At 38.3% G+C, this 26,371-nt stretch overlaps 2 protein-coding genes across 10 annotated transcripts in view; one reads left to right on the top strand and one right to left on the bottom strand.

The window, feature by feature from the left end:
• The window catches only part of LOC132384611 (zinc finger CCCH domain-containing protein 10-like), a 56,339-nt gene that overhangs the window by 5,194 nt on the left and 24,774 nt on the right, over positions 1-26,371 (bottom strand). For 4 of the 9 annotated variants that reach the window (XR_009508941.1, XR_009508943.1, XR_009508946.1 and 1 more), the window contains one exon: positions 20,086-21,574. The exons of 2 other annotated variants lie outside the window; for them this stretch is intronic. The gene's annotated coding sequence lies outside the window, so the exon portion shown is untranslated. Of the gene's footprint in view, positions 1-20,085; positions 21,575-26,371 lie in introns of those variants that run through there. 3 more of the 9 variants (XR_009508944.1, XR_009508947.1, XR_009508949.1) reach the window with 1 other exon arrangement.
• Positions 364-23,971, top strand: LOC132384615 (lens fiber major intrinsic protein-like). Its single transcript, XM_059955884.1, has 4 exons — positions 364-13,672; positions 19,922-20,086; positions 21,786-21,866; positions 23,786-23,971. The coding sequence occupies exons 1-4, from the start codon at positions 13,313-13,315 to the stop codon at positions 23,969-23,971; spliced, it is 792 nt and encodes a 263-aa protein (XP_059811867.1). The 5' UTR covers positions 364-13,312.

Below are 26,371 nucleotides of genomic sequence, written 5' to 3'. Positions count from 1 at the left end.
AGGACAAAGATGGCAGCCATAGAAAGTGAGAAGCAAGCTTGTTAACAATAGGCCATTACAAACAAAACAGGAATAAAGCTGTTCTTGATTATATCCCTTGTGCTCACTGGCTCATGGTTAAACATCACTCTGGTTTTAAAATTCTTGCCCTTGTTTTCAAATCCCCACACTGGCTCCCTGTCTCTGTCACCTCCTCTAGCTCCAAAACCTAATATAATACCTTCATTCCTCCAGCTCCGGCCTGGTGACTGTTCCCCCCAATATAATGCTCTACCACTGGCAACCATTCTCCAAGTTCTGGAATTGCCACTCTAAACTTCCCTTTTCTCCATTAATAGACTCATTAAACTCTACCTCTGTGACTGAGCTTTTGGTTATCTGCTCCAATGTCTCCTTATGTGGCTCAGTGGCAAATTTTGTTTGGTAGTGCTCCTGTAAGGCAACTTGCAACTGTTTTGCTTCAATAACAGTGCTTACCAACAAAATCTATTGTTGTTGGGAGTATTATATGGAAACAAAACAATAATAAACCTCTTTAGTTATTGAATTTCTCTGCTGGATTAAAGTTATATGTAGTTCTGAGTTTTAATTATAGGTAGACTACTTAAAGTGATATCGCCTCATTTTAGTTTTCCCCTCCTCTCGCAAAACAATTGTTTAATGTTGTGCACTCCGAGCTCCAGAAAACCAAGCTACCTGGATGGGGATTGCTCCAAGCAGCACATGTCAATAGGGTTTTCAGTCATGGAACATAAAGAGCTGTGCGCTGTTCTGTGTTCATCCAGTGGCCATGCATGAGACTTCTCAGTGGGGTCTTCACTGGACAGAAATCAGGAAATGAATCTCCTTTGCAATTCTTTAACTTGGTCCAGATGCCAAAATCAAACTTGGGAGCTCTACTCTGTTCAAAAATCAGCCCACTCACAATGCATCTGAACAACTACAATTTTATGTTGCAAATTTACATGATGTAAAAAACAGTTTACACTTAGGTAATTATAATCAGTAATAAAACTCACATCTGGTGAAATATCCTTTCAAGATGAATTTTTCGGTCAAAATGACTCATGTGGGAAATTGCCAACTTAGAGTGACAACCATTCAACCAGCAATTAAAAGGTTCAAACTTGCCTTAGCTCAAAAGGTAATACCCATTAAAGTGCTGTCATCAGTTTCTAAGCATAATTCTTTTCCATTATTCAACATCCACTGTTTAATGAAAGGTAACAAGAAGGATATGCCTCCCAAGATACAAGAGATGTAAATTTCATCACAGGTAGTTGAAGACATGCGGCCAACCTTACAACCCAATCTCTTACATGAAGGAAATTAGGACACTTAACGCTTTGGCCAATGCTGATAACCCAATAAACTTCAGCAGAAACAAAGTACTGCCCTTCTATCCCATTTCAGTCCTTATGCAAAAACTGACTGCTGTAAAGTTGACAGCCTCGGGATTCCATTGTGCAGTGCAAGGTTTTTATGCACTTCACAATAGGTTTGAAGCTGAGAGTCGGGTGAAATGCGAACAATACTTGTATGCAGGCAATGTGAAACCATTGTCGTACACAGCACAAACTACACACGGAGCTGGCTGGGCACAGCAGTGAACTCAATGGGTGTCCAAGGCAGGGTTGACGTCACTGCTGCAACTGAAGGTGCAGCTGCACTTAAGAAACTGCACAGGACTCAAACACAAATCAGGCCTTAATGGGCGGAAGAAGGTAAGCTGAAGGTCTATCCTAACCTTAGTCACGGATGGGGGAGTTAACAATATTAACTTCAGAACTTTTCTGGACCAACTGTTTTCTAGGTAAGAAATTTTTATTCCATGGTTGGAAGTGGAAGGCGAATCCCTGATTATCCTAATGCTTCAAACAAGATAAATATCTGGAGGAACTCAGAACTCAGCAGGTCAGGTAGCATCTAAAGAAGCGAAGGGACAGTTTAAATCAAAATAAAATCATATCGAGTTTAATTATCATTCAAACGATACATAGATACAATTGAAGGAGACAGTATTCCTCTAGGGCCAAGGTGCAAAACCAAAATAGCAAGCAAACATTCAAAATAGTGAGCAAAGAAGCATATTCACTCAAAAAAATCACATACATAGTCCAAGACCCTGAACGACAATGTCTAGTAATCAATGATACAGTCTCCTGCTGAATTACGTGTGTCTGCAATTCAGCCCGTCATTCCGCTGCTCGAACACAGGAGAACAGAATAGTGGGAGAGGCCGGGCCCCAGCTGAGTGTGGACACCACGCTGTAGCGCTTCTGCGTTTTTTCATCTGGTCCGTAGCAGCAGGCAAGCCCAAGGCTTGTGGCCTAGTTTTCGCTACAACCAAGGCTACACAACTCCCATGTCGTCTGCTCTTCCACCAGTTAAGAGTAACAGGCCTGCGGCAACTTTCATTATCACTGTCCAGCAGAGTCCCTTGATATCCTGACCGGCTCCTCCAATATCACAACTGACTCCTCTGATATCCCAACGGGCTCCTCCGATATCCCAACCATATCCTTCAACAAACCGGCCGGCCTTTGCAACACCTCGGCCAGCAACTTCTCCAACATCCCGGTTGGCCTCTTCAAAATCTCAGCCGGCTCCACCACCATCAGTCCAGCTCCTCCGATCTACAAGCAGCTCACTCATGGAGTAACCTTATAGTACCCAAAGTTCTTGGTGTAGATTTGTCTTTAGATTGTAAAATTTTACAAAGAAAAAAAGCACATCTGGCTGGCCCCCAAGGGGCTGCTGCATTCGCATGCACCGCCACCTTACCGGAAATTGGTGTTTCAGACCCTGAATCAGAATTGGGCCCCTGGGTCTTCACCTCCAGTTTCACAATACCCTAATATCTGTAGAAGATATTTGCTGACACTTCCTCTCTCTGACCTTTCTGTTTTAGCCACTTGAGGCTCATTATTTGATGCTGTGGCTCCCTATGAGGGTCCTGATGAAGGGTTTTGTCCTGTAATGTCGACTTTCTTTTCCTTTCCATAGATGCTGCCTGACTTGTCAAGTTCCTCCAGCATTTTGTGTGTGTTGCTCCTGATGAGAACTGCTGCTTTAAGAGCTCAACTGTTGCCTGCTCAGGATTTCCAACACTTAAACACACTCCTCCAAGTCACATGTATAAGTAACTTATTGTCCTGCTACCCTGCAAGAAACTGGTGCAGGCTTCCTGCATAGCATCAATTCTGTGCTTCAGAATTTCTACACAAAAGTAACCCACTAGCTCTGAGGTACTATGAAATGTACAATGTAATGCAAGTTCTTTCTTAAAGGTACAAACACAGCTTCTGTCACCAGTTCTAAATCAGGGAACCCTGGATATTTCACTTGTTGAAATTCAACTGAAATCCAAGATCTAGAGTTGAGTTCTGTCATACTGTGTTGGACCAACTGGTGTTTTTCCATTGATATAGTTGATCCTAAAAACTGGCGTGACTAAGAAATTAGGGTCTCGAACCAGTCAAGTTTAGAAACTTAAGACTCTTGATCAAAAATACATCAACTCTCCAGGTGCCAGTGATTCAGAATTCTGGCACCTCCAGTATTTTCCTGTTTTATACTTCTCCTACGCAGTTCCTCATCAAGAATCGATGGATTTCATTAAAAATATTTTGCTTTTATCAGCTTGGTATCTTCTGTAAGAGTAATTAATTCCATTGGAAGTGCAACTAATGACTGAATTACCATTGACACAAGAGCTTATGCAGATGCAACCTCAACAGGTCAGGTAACATCTAAGGAGGGAAATAAGCAGTTGACTTTCGGGCCAAGACCCTTCATCAGGACTGGAAAGATAGGAGGCAGCAGCCAGAATAAAAAGCTGATAATAAGAATAAGAATCAAATTAACATTAGTAGATAGGAATATAGAATTAGCAAGTACTAGGTAGGCAGGCAGGGTTGTCTTATTGCTGCACTGAAAGTGAAGCGCCTAATGCTATTCAAGCCCTTCACTGTGAGATCCTTATTTATCTCCTCCAACAAAAGTATCAAGTCCTGTTTATCTGTAATTTTTCACACCCTTCATATCATAATTAATTCTGCAAGCATCTAGATAACATAAACAAATGTAAGGAATTAAATATATAAACAGAAAACATAAAAATCTAAACAAAATGGGGTATGGACATTTGCAAAGATGTGAAAGAAGTGGATCTGGATGCCGTTTCTGGGCATTCATTAAATATATCAAATCAACATGAAACTATTATCTCTAAAGCTAATGATGTATAGGGATGTTTCTTGGGGCCATTTGATTATAATTCAAAGTAGGTTCTAATTTCTTTACAATTTTATGAGGTCATATAAAATTTATGTTTGCAATCTTGGGTTCCTCATGTTCAGCTGATATGAACTCAAATAATAGCAATGATCTTTTTGGTTTAGAGCTGGAAGTTATACTTTTTATCTTGTACAAAAAGAAACTTTGAAAGCCAGGCTTGCTTTCCTTTGGAGAAGCACTAATAAGTGCTTATGTAAGCAGCCTGCTTAGTGAATACAGAACTAGATTATATGAGAATGATATTTACAAGGTTAAAGTGACAGTATGAATTGGAAAGTGTTTTCCATGCAATAGGAGATAATTGGAATAAATTATTGATAGAAACAAATTATGTCTTTAATAAAATACTAAGTATTTAGTTAGAAACTATTCTGGCAGCTCCAAGTAGACAATATAAGTTGTCGCTGTTGCAGACAAGATGAGCTATATCATTCTATAGTTAGGAAAAGTATCTTTGCAATGTAGTTGTTTTTAGGCCAAGTGTCATGTCACGTCACAGTAAAAAAAATATGGTTAAAGATGAATAATGTGGCTTATGTGACAAACTGAACAAACTGCGCTCACTCTGTGGAAATAAAAAATTAAACAGACCAAATGGTCTTATTCGTGTTAGTTGAATCTACCAGCCACATCATTGCAAGCACAGGATGGAAATGACTGCAATCCATACAGAGCATGGGAAATCATCAAAAACCTTCAATATTTGTAACAGCAATTTACAATGGAAAAAATATATTTTACCATAAAGTCATGTGTCAATAGCAAGATTGATGGGAAAATACATGAAAAATTTACATGATTAATTAACAAACTGGAAGAAGACTTCAGATTATTGCAGAATACTGTGAACTTTCTCAGCAAGATTTTCCCAAATGGAATTATCATTTTTACATGTAGACATATGGATATGGACATCTGTTACTAGACTCACCTGAATGGAATACATGCCATAATTTCAAAACATCCCCTGAAGTAATGCACACAGTTATTTCAGGAGTCCCTGAATAAAAAAAATACTCTGCATTTCTTCAAGATCAAGAAACAAACATTTGTTTATCCGCAAACATTCAAATCCTCGATTTCAAAATGGATGCAGTTGGAACTCCAAAAAGTGAAAATACTTTTCTTAGAGCTAATGCATCAAATCCTACTAAATCTTAAAATGGCCAAGGTACTGAGAATTTTTCCTACTTCTATAACTGACCAAATCGACCAAGTTCCACCTTCCAGAGATTCACAGCATTAACACTTATTGATGGTTTCCATTGCCTGCACTAATCTGTGAAGTGACTGTTACTTCTCAAGTCTCGGTTGTTGCAGCACTTTTCTTAATTTGCATTTGTCAATGTGGGACAGTTTACTGAACCCAATTTATCTTTTTTATCTTATGGGAGACATTATACAAAGCGATAGCTTGCTAAACTAAAAAACATTTTGCTACAAGTGAACATTGAACAATCTGCAAAAAGATAGGGGTATGCAGAGTGAGGCAAATTCAGTTATAATCAAATTATACAACACAAATTATACATTTTATTTACAGCTTCCCAGGTCCATCTTTTTCCTCCTTCTTGTCTCATTAGCAGTCTCTTCTACCTTGTGCCGTCGACACTTTTCTATCATCTGCTCATTACGTCTGTAAGACCAATGAACTGACTGTGGACTTAAGGAAGGAAAAATTGGAAGAACACACACCAGTCCTCATTGAGGGGTCAGTGGTGGAAAGAGTGAGCAGCTTCAAGTTTCTGGCTGTCAACATATCAGAAGATTTGGCCTGGACCCAACATATTGAAGCAATCATGAACAAAGCACTCCAATAGCTCTACTTCATTAGGAGTTTGAGGACTAAAGACTATAGATTTCTGAACGGTCTATGAACCCATGGATACTACCTCAGTATTAACTTATTTTTACGTTATTTATTTATTTTGTATTTTATAGCAATTTTATGTCTTCGTTGAATTGCCACCACAAAATAAATTTCACATCATATAAGACAGTTAATAAACCTAATTCTGATTCCAACAATTTGCCCAGTCACCTACTTTGCTTTTTGTTCTATTGTCTGCATTGTAAAGCCTGTTTAGCTTTCTTTCCCCAGTCCTGATGAAAGCTCATTAATCTGAAATGGTTTCCCTCACTACAGGCATTGCCTGGACTGCTGGGTTTTCAGCATTTTCTACTTCTATTTCAGATTTCTAGATCGGTAGTAATTTGCTTTAGTATACTTGAAGTATGGAAAGAGATGGTTTAACCTAACGTATTGTGGAGCAAATGAAGCAGATGGTGCCTGCTTGCAAGGAGACCTAAACAACATACAGACATGGGACGATACGCAGGCAATATTCAGACCACGAAAGTGCCTTTATTACAAAAGGAATGAAATACAAGAGTTAGGCACTCTTGCTAAAACCGTTTGGGATATTAGCTAGACTACCTCTGGAATATTTTAGGCTGCTTATTTACAGAAGGGGATACTTGTCTGGGTTATAGTACAGAGAAGATGGATTAGACCGATTCCCACAGATGGATAAGGCAATCGGCCTATGAGAAAAGATTGAGCAAAATGAATGTAAAAACTCTTGAGATTAAAAAAAATGAAAGGTAATCTCACTGAAACATGAGATCTTGAGGAGGTAGAGGCTTTGGAACTTTGCGCCCTGATGAAACAGTCTAGATTTAGGGGGCATAATCTGAAAATTAAACATTCGCCCCTTGAGATGATGAAATTTGTCCATCTCAGAGGACTATGAATGCGAGCCTGATGAAGATAAATGTTAGGAGTACAGGGGAATTCAGAGTGATGGGGATCCAGAAGGTAAATGGTCTTGAAGCTAAAAGCTTGATCATGCTCAAGGGACCATATGGCTAATGCGAAAGATCATAAAGTCATATAGCACTACAGCACAGAAACAGGCCCTTCAGCCCATCTAATCCATGCCAAACTGTTATTTTGCCTAGTCCCATCAATCTGCACCCAGACCATACATGTACTTATCCAAACTTCTCTTAAATGTTGCAATTGAGCCTGCATGCACCAGTTCCACTGGCAGCTCATTCCACACTCTCACCACCCTTTGAGTGAAGAAGTTCTCCCTCATGTTCCCCTTAAATATTTCACCTTTCATCCTTAACATATGACTTCAGTTCTAGTCTCACCCGGCATCAGTGGAAAAAGCCTGCTTACATTTACCCAATCCATACCCCTCATAATTTTGTATACCTCTATCAAATCTCTCTTAATCATGCTCCATCTTTCCTTAAAGCACAGTTCTTCAAGTCCCAGTGACATCCTTGTAAATTTTCTCTGTACTCTTTCAACATTATTGATATCTTTCCTGTAGGAAGATGACCAGAACTGCACACAATACTACAAATTAGGCCTCACCAACATCTTGTACAATTTCAACATAACATCCCATCTCCTGTACTCAATACTTTGATTTATGAAGGCCAATGTGCCAAAAGCTCTCTTTACAACCCTATCTACCTGAATTATGTACCTGTATTCCTAGATCCCTATGTTCTACCACACTCCTCAGTGGCCTACTGTTCACTGTGTAAGACCTACCCTGGCTTGTCCTCACAAAATACAACACCTCACATTTGTCTGCATTAAATTTCAGCCACTTTTCCTGATGGTCCAGATACTGCTGTAAGCTTTGATAGCCTTCCTCATTGTCCACTATGCACCCAATCTTGATGTCATCCATTAATTTTCTGATCCAGTTTATCACATTAACATCCAGCTCATTAATATAGTTGACAAACAACAAGAGAACCAGCACTGATCCCTGCACCACTAGTCACAGGTCTCCAGTTAGAGAAGTAACCATCTACTACCACTCTCTGAATAATCCTGCTAAACCAATATTGAATCCAATTTGCTATTTCATCCTGATTACCAAGCAAGTGAACCTTCTGGACCAGCCTCCCATGCAGGACTTTGATAAAAGCCTTGGTAAAGACCATGTAGACAACATCCACTGCCTTTCCTTCATCAACTTTCTTGGTAGCCTCCTCGAAAAAAATCAATAAGATTGGTTAGACATGACCTACTGCACACAAAGCCATGTTGACTATCCCCAATCAGCCCCTGTCCATGACCTTGCTTTGCCTCAGTTCTATAGACAATGTGTCCATCTCCTAAGTAAATACAGAGGCAAAAATCCATTTTAAGTTCTCCCTCATCTCTTTTGGCTCCGTCCGTATGTAAACCACTGATCTTCCCTTGCTATCCTTTGCTCTTAATGTACCTGTAGAAGCTCTTGGGGTTCTCCTTCACCTTGTCTGCTATCCCAATCTCATGCCTTCTTTTAGCACTGCTGGTTTTCCCCTTAAGTGTTCTCTTGCATTTCTTACTTTCGTCAAGTACCTCATTTGTTCTTTGCTGCTGATACCCACTACGTGCCTCCTTCTTCTTAACCAGGGTTTCAATATCTTTCAAAAACCAAGGTTCCCTAAACCTTGCCTCTTAATCGAGCAGGAACATATAAACTCTATACTCTCAATTTTTCATGTTGAAGTCCTTCTACTTACCAAGCATCCCTTTGCCAGAAAACAAGCTATCCCTATTCACATTTGCCTGATCCTTTCTGATGCCCTCAGAATTGGCCTTTCTCCATTTTTGAATCTCAACCCAAGGACCAGACCTGTCCTTCTCCATAATTACCTTGAAGCTAATGAAATTATAATCACTAGACAAACATTGCTCTTTTTTGCATTCTTATTTAACAGAGATGAACACAAGATATAGAAATTATTTAATATAAATCAATGTGACATTGTGCATAACTTTGTGTTAGAGGCAGGGGATTGACAATCCAAAATACTTCCAGTATGCCCCCAAGAAATTTAATTGTAATAGTTTTTTTCAGTCCAAGCTTCTTAATACTTTCAATGATCACTTTTGATCTTTCACTTTTTAAAGTTCAGTTAAGAATGAAATATATTTAAATTCAAATTAATGTACATTAACTGAAACTTGCCTTTCCCCCTTGGATCTGGTTTGTCTCCATGGTAGTGAGTAGTCACTGAAATTGCCTGATTGATACAACCTTAATGGGCAGATCCCACTTGGAAACATTGGGAATTTGGTGCCCCTCCATTGAACTTCACGAGGAATCAAACATGGGAGCAATGTGGGAATAACTGCAGGAAGAATCACTCAGCAAGTTTGGACTTTTGCATGAGTGATCTCCATTAGTAATTCAGACTGTCAACCTGGACCTGCCCGAGAAAACTCTGCATCTCTGATTTAACAATGTGAAATGTATGTTGAGATTGTTCAGTAGAAGTCAATATAAGTAAATGTCAAGATTATTTAACATGTCTTGCAATGAAGTATTTGCAGCAATGATATACCATTAGAATTGCAGGGTGATCAGCAGTGACTAAAGTTTGACATTTATGTTGTTCAGTCATTTTAATGAATTGAGGGTTCGTTCAGCAAATTCAATATTGGATCATCAACAGACAGCATTAAGATATGGTGGGGAATGTATTTCATGGATTGGATTGAACACCCATAATCACATTTAGGCATTTGTTGTGTGCAGGATGTGTATTAGTTGACCTACACCTACACCTACACAGACCAAATCAGAGCCTGCTTAATGTGGACATTTGCTTCCATTTGAGGTCATAACCTGGGCATTTGGATTAGGGTCCTAGATGAAGATTTGACTTAATCGGTTATCTTGGTCCATGCACTTCGTAATGTTTTAAAAGTGTCTGGGAGATATATTTAAGTTCCTCAACCTGTTACCAGATTGGGGATGGTTTATGGGGAAGTAGTGCCGAGCAGCATTTACTGTGATTTCCTCCAGGTGAGTCTCCTAATTAAGAAAGTTGATCTGGCTCAAGAAAGGCAGCCATCATGAAGACCCATTTAAGTGACACCCATAAGTCACTGTTTTCAGGGATCAGGTACCAACTCCCTAATTAGTGCATCAAGTTTGTTAACAACGGATGAGATATAAGATTAGGTTTCCTGTTTAAATTTTTTTCCGCATAAGATGAGCTCCAGATCCAACACTGTATGGGGTGTAGAGACCATGGTTCTTTCCACGTATGGATGAAATGTCAAGATTATGAGTTGGCCTCAACAATGACTAGCTGCCTTGAGGACAGAGGACAGAGGACATGTACAGCCTTCCGTGTGGTTCATTTCTCCTTTGCCTATGCAGATAGTTGCTCTATCACCCCAAAGGCCAAGTTGAGCTTACCATCAAAGTCGATACATCTCACTTGCTACAAATCTGTGTGGGTGGCTACAGTGATTTGTGTTAGTTACCTGCATTGTTATGAGGGAGCTCCTTTTTATTAAGGAGTGTCATTGGCAGCAGGAGGGCTGACATCTGATAGAGGTATAATGTTAGGAATGAGTTCTGCTCAGATTTTGAAAAGCCAGTGACCAAACTGAAACTACCTTAACCCTAATAATCTAGGAATTGTTTCCCCATGAGGAGAGATTCAGTGAGAATGTTTTTTACTCACTGGAATTCATTAGGGATAAAATATTTAGTACTAGATGGAACTAATTTCTTAACACAGAGAATTGTAGACCTTTAAGCTCCTTACCTCAGAAATCTATGGATGCTCAGATATTGAGGATATTAAGCTTGCAAATGATAAATTTTGGACACCAGCGAGATCAGAGAATATAGGGAGCAGGCGGTAAAATAGACATTGTGGCAGGTCATTGATTAGATTCTGTGGTCCTCTGACTTATCTAGTGGAATATATTTTCAGTGGTGCTCTCAAAGCATTGAGAAAAAGAATCTCAACACAAGAAGTTTTTTTTTACACCAAATGTTTCCCTATGCACAGATGCTGCTTGGCCTGCTGAACATTACTGGCATTTCAATTTTTATTTCAGGTTTCCAGCACCTGCAGTTTTTGGTCATAATACAATGGATTAACAAACACAGCTCTAGTTTTCAAAAAAATATTGCAAAAACCTGGCTTGAATGTAGTTATCACAGTGGTTACAGCATATTTGAAACCAATGTTCCTTTGAATCATCCAGGAAAGGATCTTTTCATCAGTGTGCTCACTACATATACTGGATACATCTTAAAATAATTGCAATCCAGTTTCAATTCCAACCACTGTATGTTCATCCTGTGACCTCTGGGTGCTCCAGTTTCCTCCCACATTCCAAAGATGTATGAGTTAGTAGGTTAATTAGTCACACAGGTGTAATTGGGTGACATGGGCTCGTTGTTACTGTGTTGTAACTCTAAATAAAACATAAAATAACTTTTGGAGTGCCATGTATGCAGGGATCTTTGTTTTTATTCAGTAACATGCTGTGAACATCACTGACAAGGTCAGCACTATTGCCCATCTTTAATTACCATTGAGGTGGCAGGGTAAGCCACTTCCTTGAAACGTTGCGTCCACAGTGTCATTGGAAAGGGAGTTCCTGCATTTATACCCAGCAACAATGATAAGGACCAGCAATATATTTCCAGGTTAGGATGGTGTGTGACTTGGAGGGAAACCCACAGTTGGTGGTGGTGGTCCCCTGTGCCTAGTGCCCTTGTTTTTCTTGGTCGTTGATAACAGGCTTGGGAAGTGCTGTTAAAAAAAAACAGGTGAGAGAATCCAACAATGCTTGTGGAGCATACACACGGCAGCCATAGTGTGCTGCTGGTGGAGTGAGTAAACTGGTAGCTGGTTGATGGCATTCCTGTCAGGTGGGCTTCCCTGTCTTGGATGGTGTCGGAGCCACACACATCCAAGCAGTGGAAAGTATCCCATCACACTTCTTGCTTATGCTTTGGAGATGGTGGAAAGGCTTTAGGATCTCAATAGGTGTGTCATTCACCATAAAGTAACTAGCCTTCAACCTGCTTTTGAAGCCGCAGCACTTATGCTCCAACAGGCAGGGTCAGACTACTTAATTATCATAGGAAATACAAACAGAAAATACCTCAGTAGGGTAGGTTGTACCTATGGAAGGAGAAGCAGTTTAATAGCTCAGTTTGAAGATTCTTTGTCAGAACTCTTTCTCTTTCCACAGATGCTACCTGATCTGCTGAGTGGTTCCAGCATTTTTGTTTATTTCACATTCCGGCATTTACTGTTTCATTCCTGATTTTCATTATCCAAAGAGTTGTGATTAGAATTGAACATTGTATAATCCTCAGGGCTTGAGGGCCTCTTGGGGTAATGTTCTGGATCTAATACAATTTGCCTCCAATAATCACAATCATCCCACGTCTAAATTGTTTGCCTAGTGATGAAAAACAGCGGTTGTAGCATTAATTCTGTGGTCATTGCTTTTCACATTCTGCCATTCTGAGGAGTCTCCTTTAATCCATAGTCTCCATTTCCCCAAACAGGATTTGTTCCATTTTATTTTGAACATTCACATAATATTACTTCCCTCTTCTGTTATAGTGCATCCTCTGTCTTTTTCCCAGCTTCTTTTAGTATACAGTTGCAATCTAGGAATTTTATTCTTTTGCTTGTCTAGTTTGAGGTATCATCCTCCCTTCAATCTAAAATGTTTTAATATTTTCAAACATCCTGTCCATGTTGCTACTGCACAGGTGAAAACTGAGACTCAGTAACTTCCCAATTTTTTGCCACTTCATTGACATTATTGTGGGTTCATCACACGCATCCCTTAGAGACCCTGTTCCTATCTTAATAGTTTGAGATTTATGCAGCTGTAGCATACCTGTTTATTTTTGCATTAACCAACTTTTACAAACTCTTCCTATCGTATCATATTTTGACTTACTTCTGCCATCAAAATGCATTGCAAACCGAGGATGGTGGAAACAGAAACAATTAGAATATGCTTGATGTCCTGGGATGAAACAGTTAAATGCAATGACCAACTGGCCAAGTCCCTCCCCCCGATCCAGAGCCCCTTATAAATACTTCATTCTGAGCAATTAAATTTGGGGAAACATTTGAGGAGCTGGGAGATAATTTCATCTTTTTTAATTTTTTTTCTGTTATTTTGTAATAGTCTGCTCTTTGGAAGATCGGGATCATGTGGGAGCTGAAATCCATCGCCTTTTGGAGGGCAGTGTTTGCAGAATTCTTTGCCACCATGCTCTTCGTGTTTTTTGGACTGGGCTTTACGATGCGATGGTCTCCGGGCCCCGTGAACGTGCTGCTGGTTTCTCTGGGTTTTGGCTTTGTCCTGGCTGCCCTGGTACAGGCTGTGGGACATGTCAGCGGGGCGCACCTCAACCCGGCTGTTACCTTCGCTTACCTGCTGGGGGCGCAATTGAGCATATTCCGCTGTGTGATGTACATAGCAGCTCAGCTCCTCGGGGCAGTGGCAGGGGCAGCTGTGTTGTTCGGGGTCACCCCTCCTGCTGTACGGGGCAACCTAGGGCTCAACACGGTAAATATGTTTGCAAATAGTACGCTACAAAGGGAGTTAAAGTATGATCTTGTACAAACTAAAATCTTGTTTTGAAAGCCAATATTAAAGTTTGAAGCAAAATGATAAATGTCTTGGAAAATAATGTATTAAAAAATAGTAACAAAGGTAATTGGTAATATAACGAGTGTAAACCTGTAGAGATTTATAAAAATACTTTTAAAGGATATCTATATAACAGGCTTGAGATACAGAATATAATAGAGAATGATTTGAAGCAGCATTAATACACTTCAGTAAGTGGTGAGTTACATTATTCGGAAATGATTAAAGTGTGTCTAAACCTTGGGACTTAAAAACAGTTACTAAAGTTAAGTAAACAAGAAGCTAAATGACATTACTTTCGCTGGGAGTTAAATGGATTAAAATAAACGATATTGTTTCAAAAATATAAATCATTTCGTATTTAAGTTCCCCATGTTAATGAACCCTTTAAAATGGCCAGACAGACGAATTGGAAATAACATGATATTATTAAAGTACTTTCAGTGGCTTATTCCCAGAATCATTTATTTGTGGTGCCACCATAATTTAAGATTAATAAGTAATAATAATGGGGAACGGGAGTCTAGAATTTTTCCGCTTTGAACTCCTCCTGGTCGTTAATTCCATGAGATTTATTAAACGATATCAAATCGATCGTGTATGCAATGTGAAAATTGAGGAGATAAAACAAAACATAAAGGGTCGTAAGGTTAATGGAAAAATTATCATTTTCGTTTTACTTAGTCTTCATTTAGTAGTTTGTATTGTTTTCGGAAAATAGCCGACTACTTTTGAAAAGTGCTTTTGAAAACTTTCTGTACAACTGCAAAATAATCTACAGACCAATGTGACAAGGGTAGGAAAAACGTTTATTTATAGTGCAAGATCTGGTGGACTTTGAAAGGTTTGTTGCTTTGGATTGGTTCTGAGCAGAATATTTATCCGGATAATCTAAAATGGTAGATTTCCCATCAACTAAATGTTCATTGGATTTTTAGCGGTAATTCGTGTTAAGCAGAAGTTATTTTCTGTTTCAATTCGTATTCAACATATATTTTAAAAGGTGAAGTTTTATTTGGTTTATCACTTTTACCTTGGGCGTTGACCTAACTTAAGGAATTTTATTTTAACGTTCTGTGTGGTAACATTTTCAGACATTTGATAACTTCTCGAAATGTGTTGCGACTTTATGTAACTTCCAGTTTGCTTGAGAGTTAAAGGTTAAGCTTTCGATTTTCCGAACATTTTGTTATGCTCGTAAATTGCGGGTGTCAAACTTGGGGAATATTTAAAAGGAGGAAAATGGCTAGGTCATTCAACTGTGATTTCACGGTAGTCCTGTAGATACAGCTTACCAGGGTTCAAACGATCCGTGTCTACAGTGTGATTGATTGCATTCTTAGCTATAGCGATTGTACTTGGGCTATTAAGTTGCGCAACTACAGCCCCAGAGCTTTAAAGTTCAGCGACATCAACGTACCAAAGGATGCTAGCAGCTAAAATGGTAAATAATCTTCGTGATTGGGGAAACATATTAAGACGGACGCAATTACATTTGGTCTTGCTCCAGAACAAGCGGAGAAGCGCAAAGGGCGTACCGTAGGTGTGCTATAATATTTTAATTAGAAATGTGTACCTAGCTGGCAGCTATCGCTTTTAGAATTTGCGTTTGATTTGGGGTGAAGTAAAAAATAAAATTTGAACGGTTTCTGACTGGGTTGGTTTATATGAATATACCCAGTGTCTGTGATTCAGGGTTGCTACCGCATTCCAAAACATAAAAATGGCAAAAAAAAAAAAATCCTCGCTTACAGCCAAGACTTTATTGCTGGTATATCTTAGTTTCGCTGTCAATTATAGCGCTGGCAAAACAATCCGCTGCGCTATTTGGGCAGAGTTCTCAGTATGATCTGGGCCGCACTTCTCAACGAAAACAGAGGGAACAAGTCACCGATCTCGTTCCTCTTCAGGCATGGCTGTTGTGTACTAACTAGTCACTGATATTGTTGGCTGTGGGATATTGCTGCGCGCAAAACACCACGAAAACAAGGTGGTAATGAGTCTTGTAGTTTGTGGGACTTCTTATCTGCAATACATCAAAGTAAACGAACGGTGGGGCATTGTGGTTGCTAGTGGTATCCAGTTATGCGCAAAACATTGCCAAAAAAGACTAAGTGCCCATTGCTCAAATATTTTGTGGATCCTGCTGTGCGCAAACATCGCCAAAACAGACAGGGTTACCATGGCTGCTTGCGGGATTTCGATGGGCGCAAAAACAAAAGATCGGAAAAATGAATTAGGTGGCCATTAATTACATTTTAAACAGGGATCTTTGCTGTGCGCAAAACCACCGTAAAAAAGTGTCTTTCTGGTTATTGCCCTTATTGTTGCTTGTGGGATCTCGCTGTGCGCAAAGAAACACCAACGCAGGCTAGGTTGTAATTGATCTAACTTCTCTTGCCCAAAACAGAATATCAAATCTCTTAAAATCAGTGCTGCCTATCATTAACTGTACCTTTGACTATAGGATCTGGGTTGCAAATCACCAGCAGGACACTATCTGGTCACTGAATCAATGCTGACTTGTGTGTGTGAAACTAAAAGCAACTGAAAGATAATTAAACTCTTTTCTGCTTGCAGGAATCCTTATATGCTCAAACTATTGGCAAAAGACTTTGTACATTGACCATCTTGTCCTCTGTGGAATCTAATAGAAATGTGATGTTGCACTTATGTAATGTTGAATGAAGTCAGACTACTGTATAGAAAAGCATTTTGAGATGTGGGCATGATAACACGACAGGTACACTGAAGTATCATTTTAAAACAATGCAGGTCACTTGCATCAAACACTATCTGTTAATGATACTCTGCAAAGAGTAATAAGTATTATATTCAAGCTTTATATATTGAGTGACTGAAACAGGCATAAAGATCCTAACTGGTGGGTCTTTCATGGCTACTAGGAATAATGACTGAAATTCTTCCTCCTCCACCCCAGGATTCACATACAGACTCATCACTATTACTTTAGATGACTACCTAAACTTCAGTTAATGGTGACGTACTATCACCACCAGTCCTCCAAGAAATGGATACATAATTTTCTGCTAGTATGTCAAAACCAAAATATAATTCAGAACAGCTAGCCAGGGCTGCAATAATAAATACCTGTCACTTGCCTTCCTTGGACTAAATATATAGTTAGCCATTAGTCACCAGGGGCTACAGGCAAAATTCACTATTTCCTTGACAGGGCACAGTTGTGTATTTTACTGCATTGTACTTTACTGTATACTGCACAGCAATGCTTCAATGGATCACTAAGACTTGAACCCTTTCCAAACACACAATTCAGCACAAACTAGGTATTATGACCACAAATGGGACAATATCCCCAAAATCATTTCCAATATGAAAAGTTAAAATTAAATAATAGTAATGAATTAAAATACAATTTCAGTTGCTTACAGCATTTGAAATTACTCTTCTGATTTTGTGTCATTATAATGCATTCAAATTAATATTATTACATTAAGGCATGTTAAGATATTTCCTAATGCATCTGTAGTGTTTTACATCCCCAAAAAGGCCCATCTACCAGTTCTGGTATTTCAAATGATGTTATTGATCCCATAGCACTCTTCAAAGACAAGGAGTTCCCACTCACCTTTCTTCCTCAGACTTCATCGAAACCAGATTAACAACTGCTGTCTATGGCATTTTGGTGTACAGATTTTCCTGTGCAAAGTCACTATACAGTGGTGCTAGAAAATTTGTGAACCCTGTAAAATTTTCTCAATTTATGCATAAATGTGCCCTAAAATGTGATCAGATCTTCGCATAAGTCCTAAAACTAGGTGAAGAGCACCTAATTAAATAAATAACACAAAAACATGTTACCATGACATTCTCCTGTAAAATGTCTTGATACAATTTTGAATTCATTGTTCCCTCAACGATTGCAAGCTGTCCAGGCCCTGAGGCAGAAAAGCAGCCCCAAACCATGATGCTCCTTCCACTATGCTCCACAGTTGGGATGAGGTTTTGGTGTTGGTGTGCAGTGCCTTTTTCCCTCCAAATATAGCAATGTGCATTTCTTCCAAAGAGTTTAACTTTTGTCTTATGTCCACAAAACATTGTCCCAGAGGTGTTGTAGTACATCCAAGTGGACTTTTGCAAACTTGAGATGTGCAGCAATGGTTTTTTTTTGGAGAGCAGTGGTTTCCTCCATGGTGTCCTTCCATGGAAACCATTCTTGCTCAGTGTTTTTCTTACAGTGGACACATGAACAGAGACTTCAGCAAATTCTGGAGATTTCTGCAGGACTTTTACTGTTACCCTTGGGTTCCTTTTCACCTCCTTCAGCATTGCACGTTGTGCTCTTGATGTGATCTTTGCAGGATGCCTACTCCTAGGGAGAGTAGCAACAGTACTGAGTTTCCTCCATTTATTGACAATTTCTCTTACTGTGGACTGGTGAATACTCAGGTCTTTAGAAATTATCTTGTAGACTTTTCCAGCTTAATGCACCTCTACAATTCTTCATCTAGGGTCCTCTGAAAGTTGTTTTGATTGAGGCATGGTGTACATGAACAGATAATTCTTGAGAAGAGCAGGCTCTGTCAGTAACCTGACTTGGTGTGTCTTCTTTAAAAATAGGGCAGGGCACCTGTACAACCCACACTTCCACCTCATCTCATTGATTGGAACACCCAACTCCAAATAGTTTTTGTAGAAGGCATTACCCCAGAGGTTCACATAATTATTCCAACAAATACATGTCATACTGGATCATTTTTCTCAATAAATAAAAGTATAATGTTTTTAATGTTGTTTATTCCATTTGGTTTTAGCTAGTTTTGTGAAGATCTGATCACATTTATGCAGAAATAGATGGTTCACAAAATTTCTAGCACCACTGTATGTTTTGCAGTTTGATATTTCTGTGTAAAATAATGAACTACAAGGAAAACATCATTTTCATATTTATTTGGATCATTTCAAAATTCCAATACAACTTGGCATTGATTTCTTCCATGAACTGCACTGTATATAGAAAATGCAGAAGACAGACAAATTAAGAATTAGATTCACAAGGATATTATGTGTTGTTAAATGTGAAAATTTAGCACATGCACAGAAAACAAAAGAATTCTTCCTCAAGTGTTGTGTGGAACGTACAGGTAAACAGAAATGAGGTGGTGATTTGGAGACCAAATGGGAGATATAGTAAAAGTTCACAATTACTTGGCTAAATTTCATCATTGATATAATTCAATTATAGGATGTTAAACTTGCTCAATGCTGAACAAAACTCCAGTTTATCATTAAATATATTATTCTAATATTGAAATCAAAAACTTAAATATTGACAGTGATTTTTTTTTAGAAAAGTCATAATTCAAATAATTTCCCAGTGGGAGGTAGGTGAAAGCATAATTTTTAAATATTTACTTTTATCCCAAATACAGCTTCCTTCTCCCTGAAATCTTGACCTATTACAAGCTACACACAAAATGTTGGAGGAACTTAGTAGGCTAAGTACCATCTATGGAAAAAAGTACCGTCAATGTTTCGGACCAAGACCCTTCAACAGGACTGCAAGCTATTAGCTTTCCTATTTGAAACACAGAACAGCTCAATCAATTTCACATGAATATGGTGCTACATCTCTAAACTATACTTAAGAATTACTTGACACTTTCATTGCAATGCAAAGCTATTGTTTGGAAAATGAAATAAAACCACTTGAAGGTCAAGACATATTATATCATTAGGCAAAGTAGTGATAGCATCAGATTTACTTAGATATTTCATGGTTTCAAAACTGGAGCAACTCCATTCTCCAGCCAGCAAAGAAATGCTTTGAAATTGGGTTATTTCATCAAATTAATTGTCATGTTCCAGAAGTAATAACACATAATGAAGTCATGACACCGTAATGATCCCTCTCTTAGCCATTCATTGCAAAGTGTGCACATTTACATCACTTAGTACTCAGTTAATCTGTGGGTTGAGATGGCATTCAAACACTATTGTAAGCTCAGATCCAGGAACAAATAGTAAAATCTCGAATTAAGCAGAATCTAACGAATAGTGTTGGTTTTTGATTTTTGGTAGCAGACAATTATATCTCCAGAAATGCCTGTAAATACACCCCTTTAGATTCCTTTCTGATCCATTGTTTCCATTTCTAATAGCAATATTGTTTTTATTCTTTAGCTGCATGCTGGAGTGGGTATTGGCCAGGGCACAGTCGTGGAGATATTCCTTACTCTTCAGTTTGTCCTCTGTATTTTTGCCACAACAGACATTCGCAGAAATGGATTCATGGGTTCAGCAGCCATGATTATTGGCTTTTCACTCACTGTAGGTCACTTCTTTGGGGTAAGTCTGGAATTTTCACTTCATTTGCCAAAGGACTAAGTTTGGTGTGGAAAATGTACTTGGCTCTAGATTAAAGGTAACAAGCATTCTCCCAGCAGCTGAGTTGCAAAATGTGACTGTGTTGTTGCCCCATCCAGGCTAGGAAGATGTCCAGCTGATGTGCTCAAAATGGCCATGAACCCTCAGAGGAGGAAGGGTTTATAATTAAGCTTTATACTGTTAACCATCATTCAGCAATTTCTACTGGAAATTATGTATGTAGGCCTCCGTTAGTCTTTAGTCTCGATAGACCATGGATTTGCGCCTTGGAAAGTTTCCAGGGCACAAGCCTGGGCAAGGTTTTTTTTAATGGAAGACCGGCAGTTGCCCAAGTTGCAAGTCTCCCCTCTCCACACCACCGATGTTGTCCAAGGGAAGGGCACCAGACTGGAAAGTACAAACATGTAAACATGAAGCAAACACAGACACCACCTCTATGTGATTATTTTATGTGTATTGGCCTCTTTAAGGCATCAGTTTTAATTGATTATTTTTACCCTATCAATCTATATGTCATTGTCACTTCAGAAAATTTACCCAAAATCATAATAATTAGCCCGAGTCCAGATCATCACAAAAGATGCAAGGACTGATTTTCATTCAGATCAATCAACATTAAAAGGATCATTGGCACCTTGGTATGAAACCAGTTTCACTGCTGTTTAGTGAGCAAGGCTGTAGACCAACAACAGGGAACTGATTAGCCTAAACAGAATGACTTTAGCCTGCATGAATCTCCATCTATGCTTAAATTTGCCAGTTCTTAAGTTTCTGTGAGTTTCACATCAGGTCTGGAATAATAGCCCTTCTATTGTCTAACAAACCTGGGCAAGAACCCCTTTATAGTGGAGATCAGAGATCCTTAGACACTTAAGCTATATATGTGTGTCTAAGACTTTTGCATAGTACTGTATTTGTCAACGTAGAGCAGAGAGTGAGTCTGTAAATCTGGCAAGACAAAAGAATGTTGGGAATAGTAAGGATGGTGTGGGCCAGCCCTAAGACACCAGGGAAGGTCATTTGATTCCAATTGTTTATTGATCATTACAGAATGTCTCTCTCTGCTGCTTCCTACTCCTCCCCTCTCCCTTCCCTTTCCCACTCTCAGTACACAATACAGACCCATTTCAGATCAGGTTTATCATCACTCATGTATGCCATGAAATTTGGGGGTTTTTTTTGCTGCAGCAGTACAGTGCAATACATAAAATTACTGCAGTATTATGCAGAAGTATTAGGCATCCTAGCAATATATATGAGCTAGAGTTCCAAGTCCCATCTGGTTCTGCCCACCTCTTTGTCACTACTCTCCATTTCCAGCTCATCCTGCTGCCAGGTGTAGGAAGTTTTTTTGTTGGCTCTGAATTGTTGGGATGGTATTTTGTAGTTCTCAAGAATACAACTGAAGCCAGAGTCTCAGAAACAGAGTCAGAAAAGTCAATTGTGATCCTGTATGAAGAATTCAACTTATTTAGTAAGTCTTCATGTTCTTTAATATTTCCATGCATACTGCCGACAGGTACTTTAAGCTCATGGCTCTACTACTCATCACCAATTGAGTATTCAATCAGTACTGCTTCTTAGAAATTATCTGTTAAAACTTTTTATGCATTCAATTATGTCTGATCTGAATTATACCATACCACATTGTTTTCTCCAGCTTTATTACACTGGATGTGGAATGAATCCAGCAAGGTCCTTTGCACCAGCAGTACTCACTAGAAATTTTGGAAATCACTGGGTAAGCATAAACTGTATTCAATGCAAACCAAATGAGCAACTGAACAAATCTCATTTACAAAGAAATGAAAACATAAAAGGTGCTTATAAAATGCACCAACGTTTCTTCTCATCACACATGAACAGAATCTTTCAAGTTAGGAACTATGGGGTTTTTGTATCTCAAGGATATTTTTATAATTAGTGGATAACAGATTATTCAAATGCAGCTAAATAAGTTCAAGTTCTCCCAGTATGTCTGATCATACAATCTGCTTATTTGTAAAGCACTTTAAAAAAAAGTTAAAGATTGTCCATAATTCTTAAAGGGGATCTATCAGACTGTATATGCTAATTATAAGTAAGCCTTTCCCATTTTTAATAAAGCATGTGTCTTTTAGCATGCCCTTGAATCTAAAGTAATACAAAACACTATCTTTAAAGGTCTAATATCCTTGTCCTAAGCTGCAGGTTTTAAAGAACTGACATACTTAAAAAGCAATGTCATTTATAATTCAGTAAAAATTGGCTTTGTTAGCAATCTCTAAAAACAGAGATAAGGATGTTTGTGATGAGAACCGGAAATCACTCACTGAGCACTAAAGGGTGCTTTACAGTGGTTATTTGCTCACTAACTTTGTTTTGAATAAAGTTCCATTGCAGCAGGTTGGATCCTACTGCAGAAGTTGCAACAGGCGAATACTCAACAATGCTGCAAGTGTATGTCAGAAAACTTATTTGCTCTGGGTGAGGGAAGGTACAAGGTATTGTCCTACTTTCCATAGCTATTCCTGTTCAATTTTCTATCAAACTGATGCAGTTACATATCATTGCTGCATTTTGCCAAACTTTCTAAGATCTGTTTAAGATGCTGAGCATTGTGTTGCTTCTAAACATCATGATCCATATTTCAAGTTGAATTAGCTCATCACAACTGGGTGTCAAATATCCTTAAGACTTGGGATGCCAAAAGAAAAATCTTTTTTTTCTTTCCTTCTTTCTTTTGCAAAATAGGCCCTTTGAGCCTCACTGTCCCAGCAATCTCATACCCCCATTTAACCCTAACCTGATCATGGGACAATTTACAACGACCAATTAACCTACAAACCAGTACATCTTTGGACTGTGGGAGGAAACTGGAGCACCTGGGGAAAACCCAGACATTCCACAGGGAGGACATACAGAGACTTCTTAGAGAACAGCACCAGAATTGAATTCCAAGCTTTGCGATGCCCAGAGCTGTGATAACATCATGCTAACTACTACGCTGCCATGGTGCAGTACTTACTACTGGTGACTTTCATAGAAAAGTGTAGATGAGCCTCAAGCTGTAAAGCACTTTACAGTCAAAGTACTTTTAAAAGTTCAATTACAGTCATAAGATAAGAAACTAAGCAGGCAATTCACACAAACATCAACACAATAATAACCCACATACTGGCTTATAGTGATATTGACAGCCAAGATAATACCCCTGCCTTTTTTTCTGAAAAATGATATAGATTTGAAAGAGCAGATCTGATATCATCTGTTCCTTCAGATGAATGTCTCACCCAAAAGACACCTTCAACAGAGTAGAACACCCAGAAATACTGCACTGGAGCACCACCTAAGATTTTCATACTCCAGTCTCTTCAGTGGAGTTTGTGTTGTCCAGATGCAAGGTTGCTGTGAACTGGAACATTTCTAACAGTTGGTGAAAACACATACGTTGAATAACATTAGGACTTGGCTCACCTATGATGCATCCTGAAGAAATAGCCAGATTGCTTAGATTCATGCATTAAGATATTCACTTGGGTCAGGTTCAGGTGGGACATTAGGAGCCATGGAATCATGCACTGTCTCAGTCACAAGCCTTAGGAGGGAATGCTAAGTTCTAATTAGTTAACACCATTTTGTTTTTCACTTATGTTATTTATGTCAATTATGTCTTTGCAGGTATACTGGGTAGGCCCTCTGATAGGAGGTTCTATTGCAGCTCTGCTGTATGATTTTATCCTGTTCCCCAGAATGAGAGGTCTCTCAGAGAGATTGGCTATTCTTAAAGGAGCTCATCCCCTTGAAGCTGATGGACAACAGGAACCTCGGAGTGATCCCATTGAACTCAAAACACAAGCCTTATAAAAGTAGCTTTCTTTTTAAAGAAAGTGGTCTACAACACAAAATCTATCTTATCATCACAAAGATATATTGTGAAATTTTCTGTGTTTTTACTCAAGGTGTGCTTGAAAGAATATGAATGCTGTCAGTGTCCCTAGGCAGGAAATTCTAATATATCTGAATTACAGTACAGATAAAAAGGAATTGAAAAAGCAAATGGAGATAAATTACTCAGATATTTTCAACATTCTAAGATTCTTCAAATTCAGAGTTTGAATTTAATTAATTGGAAAAATATTGTATATAACTATATTTTACAAAAGTTAAATTGAAATTATAACCTGCTATCTTTAAAATACTAATTGCAAATGCTTTAATAATATAATGGGCTGTTTTGATGGGACAAAAATATATTTTTAAGTTCTTTAAGTTCATGAAAAATGTAGGCAAGTTTACATTTTACAGCAGTGAAAGTCCAATCTAGCTGGTTAAATCTACCTTTTCTGAAGTAGAATGGATTTTATAGATCTTATAACTTTTTTTAAAAAAAGCAAACAGCTCCCCATAACATCACCCACCCCATCCCCTCACTCCACAACTCTCCAAAATAAAATCGAAGTTTACTTCAGAAAAATTGCCAAATAAGGAAGTATCATTAAGTGGAACTTTGCTGGTAACTTAGCGTTTTGGAAAATTTCTTTCGTAGCCAATAGGTTTTATCACACAGGTAGTATTGGGTCACTTGGTGCAATTTAAAACCCTCCCCACCACTCCTAGTTTATAGTATTTACGTAATTACAGAGACATTTTTCTTACTATCCAAACCCTGCAATATAACAGTACCTTAAAGGCACTTTTGCATAGATTAGATTGTCATTCAAGACAATTTAACTCAAAATTATTCAACAAGGGAGCAAATTGATTTTGTGACAAAATATAATCTTCTGCTTTATGAAATGTTATACATGCAACAACTGATCACTACAGTCCTTTCACTTTGCAAAATAAACACCAGGAAATTCTGTATTTTAATTTTAAGATAGTTTGGATTGACCCTCCATGTTTGCCTTGCCCACTCACAAGTTGATTTTGGGTATATGCCCTGCATTCTAATGTTGCACCAGCATAGAATTTAGAGTTGAATTTAGAGTTTAGAGAATATGAAATTTCAAGATGCAGTGTTATAAAGACCATAGACAATTTTATTTTCCAGTAGAGGTGCCAGTGCCTTTTTCCACAAAACATGTTGCAGAACTTGCCTCAAAGTGGATAAAAAGTGTCTAATTAATCTGTGTGTACAATACAACACTGTTTTTTTTATATTTTTAAACACTTTCACGATTATCAGTAACTCGGCACCATTTAGTCAGTGAGAAACCAAGAGGCAGCAGGAAATACAACTTTAAAGATTAATGGGTTGGGATGAAAATTTCTATTATGGGGATATGAAAGACTTAAATCTTTAATGGTTGTAGAATGCCTAATCAAAATCTAAAAATTTTAATTTCACAAGAACAAGTTCTGATGTTCACCACAATGTGTTTGGTAATATTGCTGCATAATCTCTTGAAGACATCATAATGTAAACTAAAGTTCACAAAATCTGCCTACAGTCCTTCACTGTTCATTTGTAAAGTTGTCCAAGAATTCTACTCTGCTTGGTACACCAGGAAGATTATTAATATATATGGACACAGTTACAACCATTCCTCAAGATTTTCTGCTCTGTGTAAAGAACACAAGTTTATGAAAAACTTGGGGTGGTGGGGGGAGCAGAGTTCTGTTCCTCACTTTTGTTTTCTTTTAAACCTTATTTAGTAAACTCCAAACTAAATTTCAACATTTTAAAAAAATCCAATGGTCCTAATGCTGTATTAATGAATGATGGAGCATGGGGCTCCCAAACCTGAGAGGTACAACTCCACATCTACACTAACATACAAATACAACATTGAATAAATTTTATCACTTCTTGTTGAATCTGCTAGATAAGATTGTTACATAGTTCAAATATTAGCATCTTAAAAGATGAAGGGATGTATGAATACTTCTACCTCATAAAATTAATCACTAGGACATCACTGGTGGCCCCCATAAAGAGCACAGACCTTATCAATCACTTGATTCCAGTAAAAAAAAACACAATGAGGCAGAAGGGAAAGGAAAAGGTACAAAAAATTTAAATAGCTATGATTTAATAACAATAAATGAACTGAAAGAATAATGTCTATTTTGCACTCTGAATTGTGCTAAACCTAATACTATTTGTCAGTTTATTCCCTATTGTAAATTCCTTTGGCTACAGTGAATGGTAGCTGGAAAACAATTAATTAGGGAAATATTCCAGTAACAATTAGTCAATTGGTATTATTGTAAATGTGCTTCCCTGTAACAAAGTTCTGGATCTGCACACAAGGATTCTTT

Source organism: Hypanus sabinus, chromosome X1 (assembly GCF_030144855.1).
Source record: "Hypanus sabinus isolate sHypSab1 chromosome X1, sHypSab1.hap1, whole genome shotgun sequence".
NCBI lineage: Eukaryota > Metazoa > Chordata > Chondrichthyes > Myliobatiformes > Dasyatidae > Hypanus > Hypanus sabinus.
This window is presented reverse-complemented; position numbering and strand designations above follow the sequence as displayed.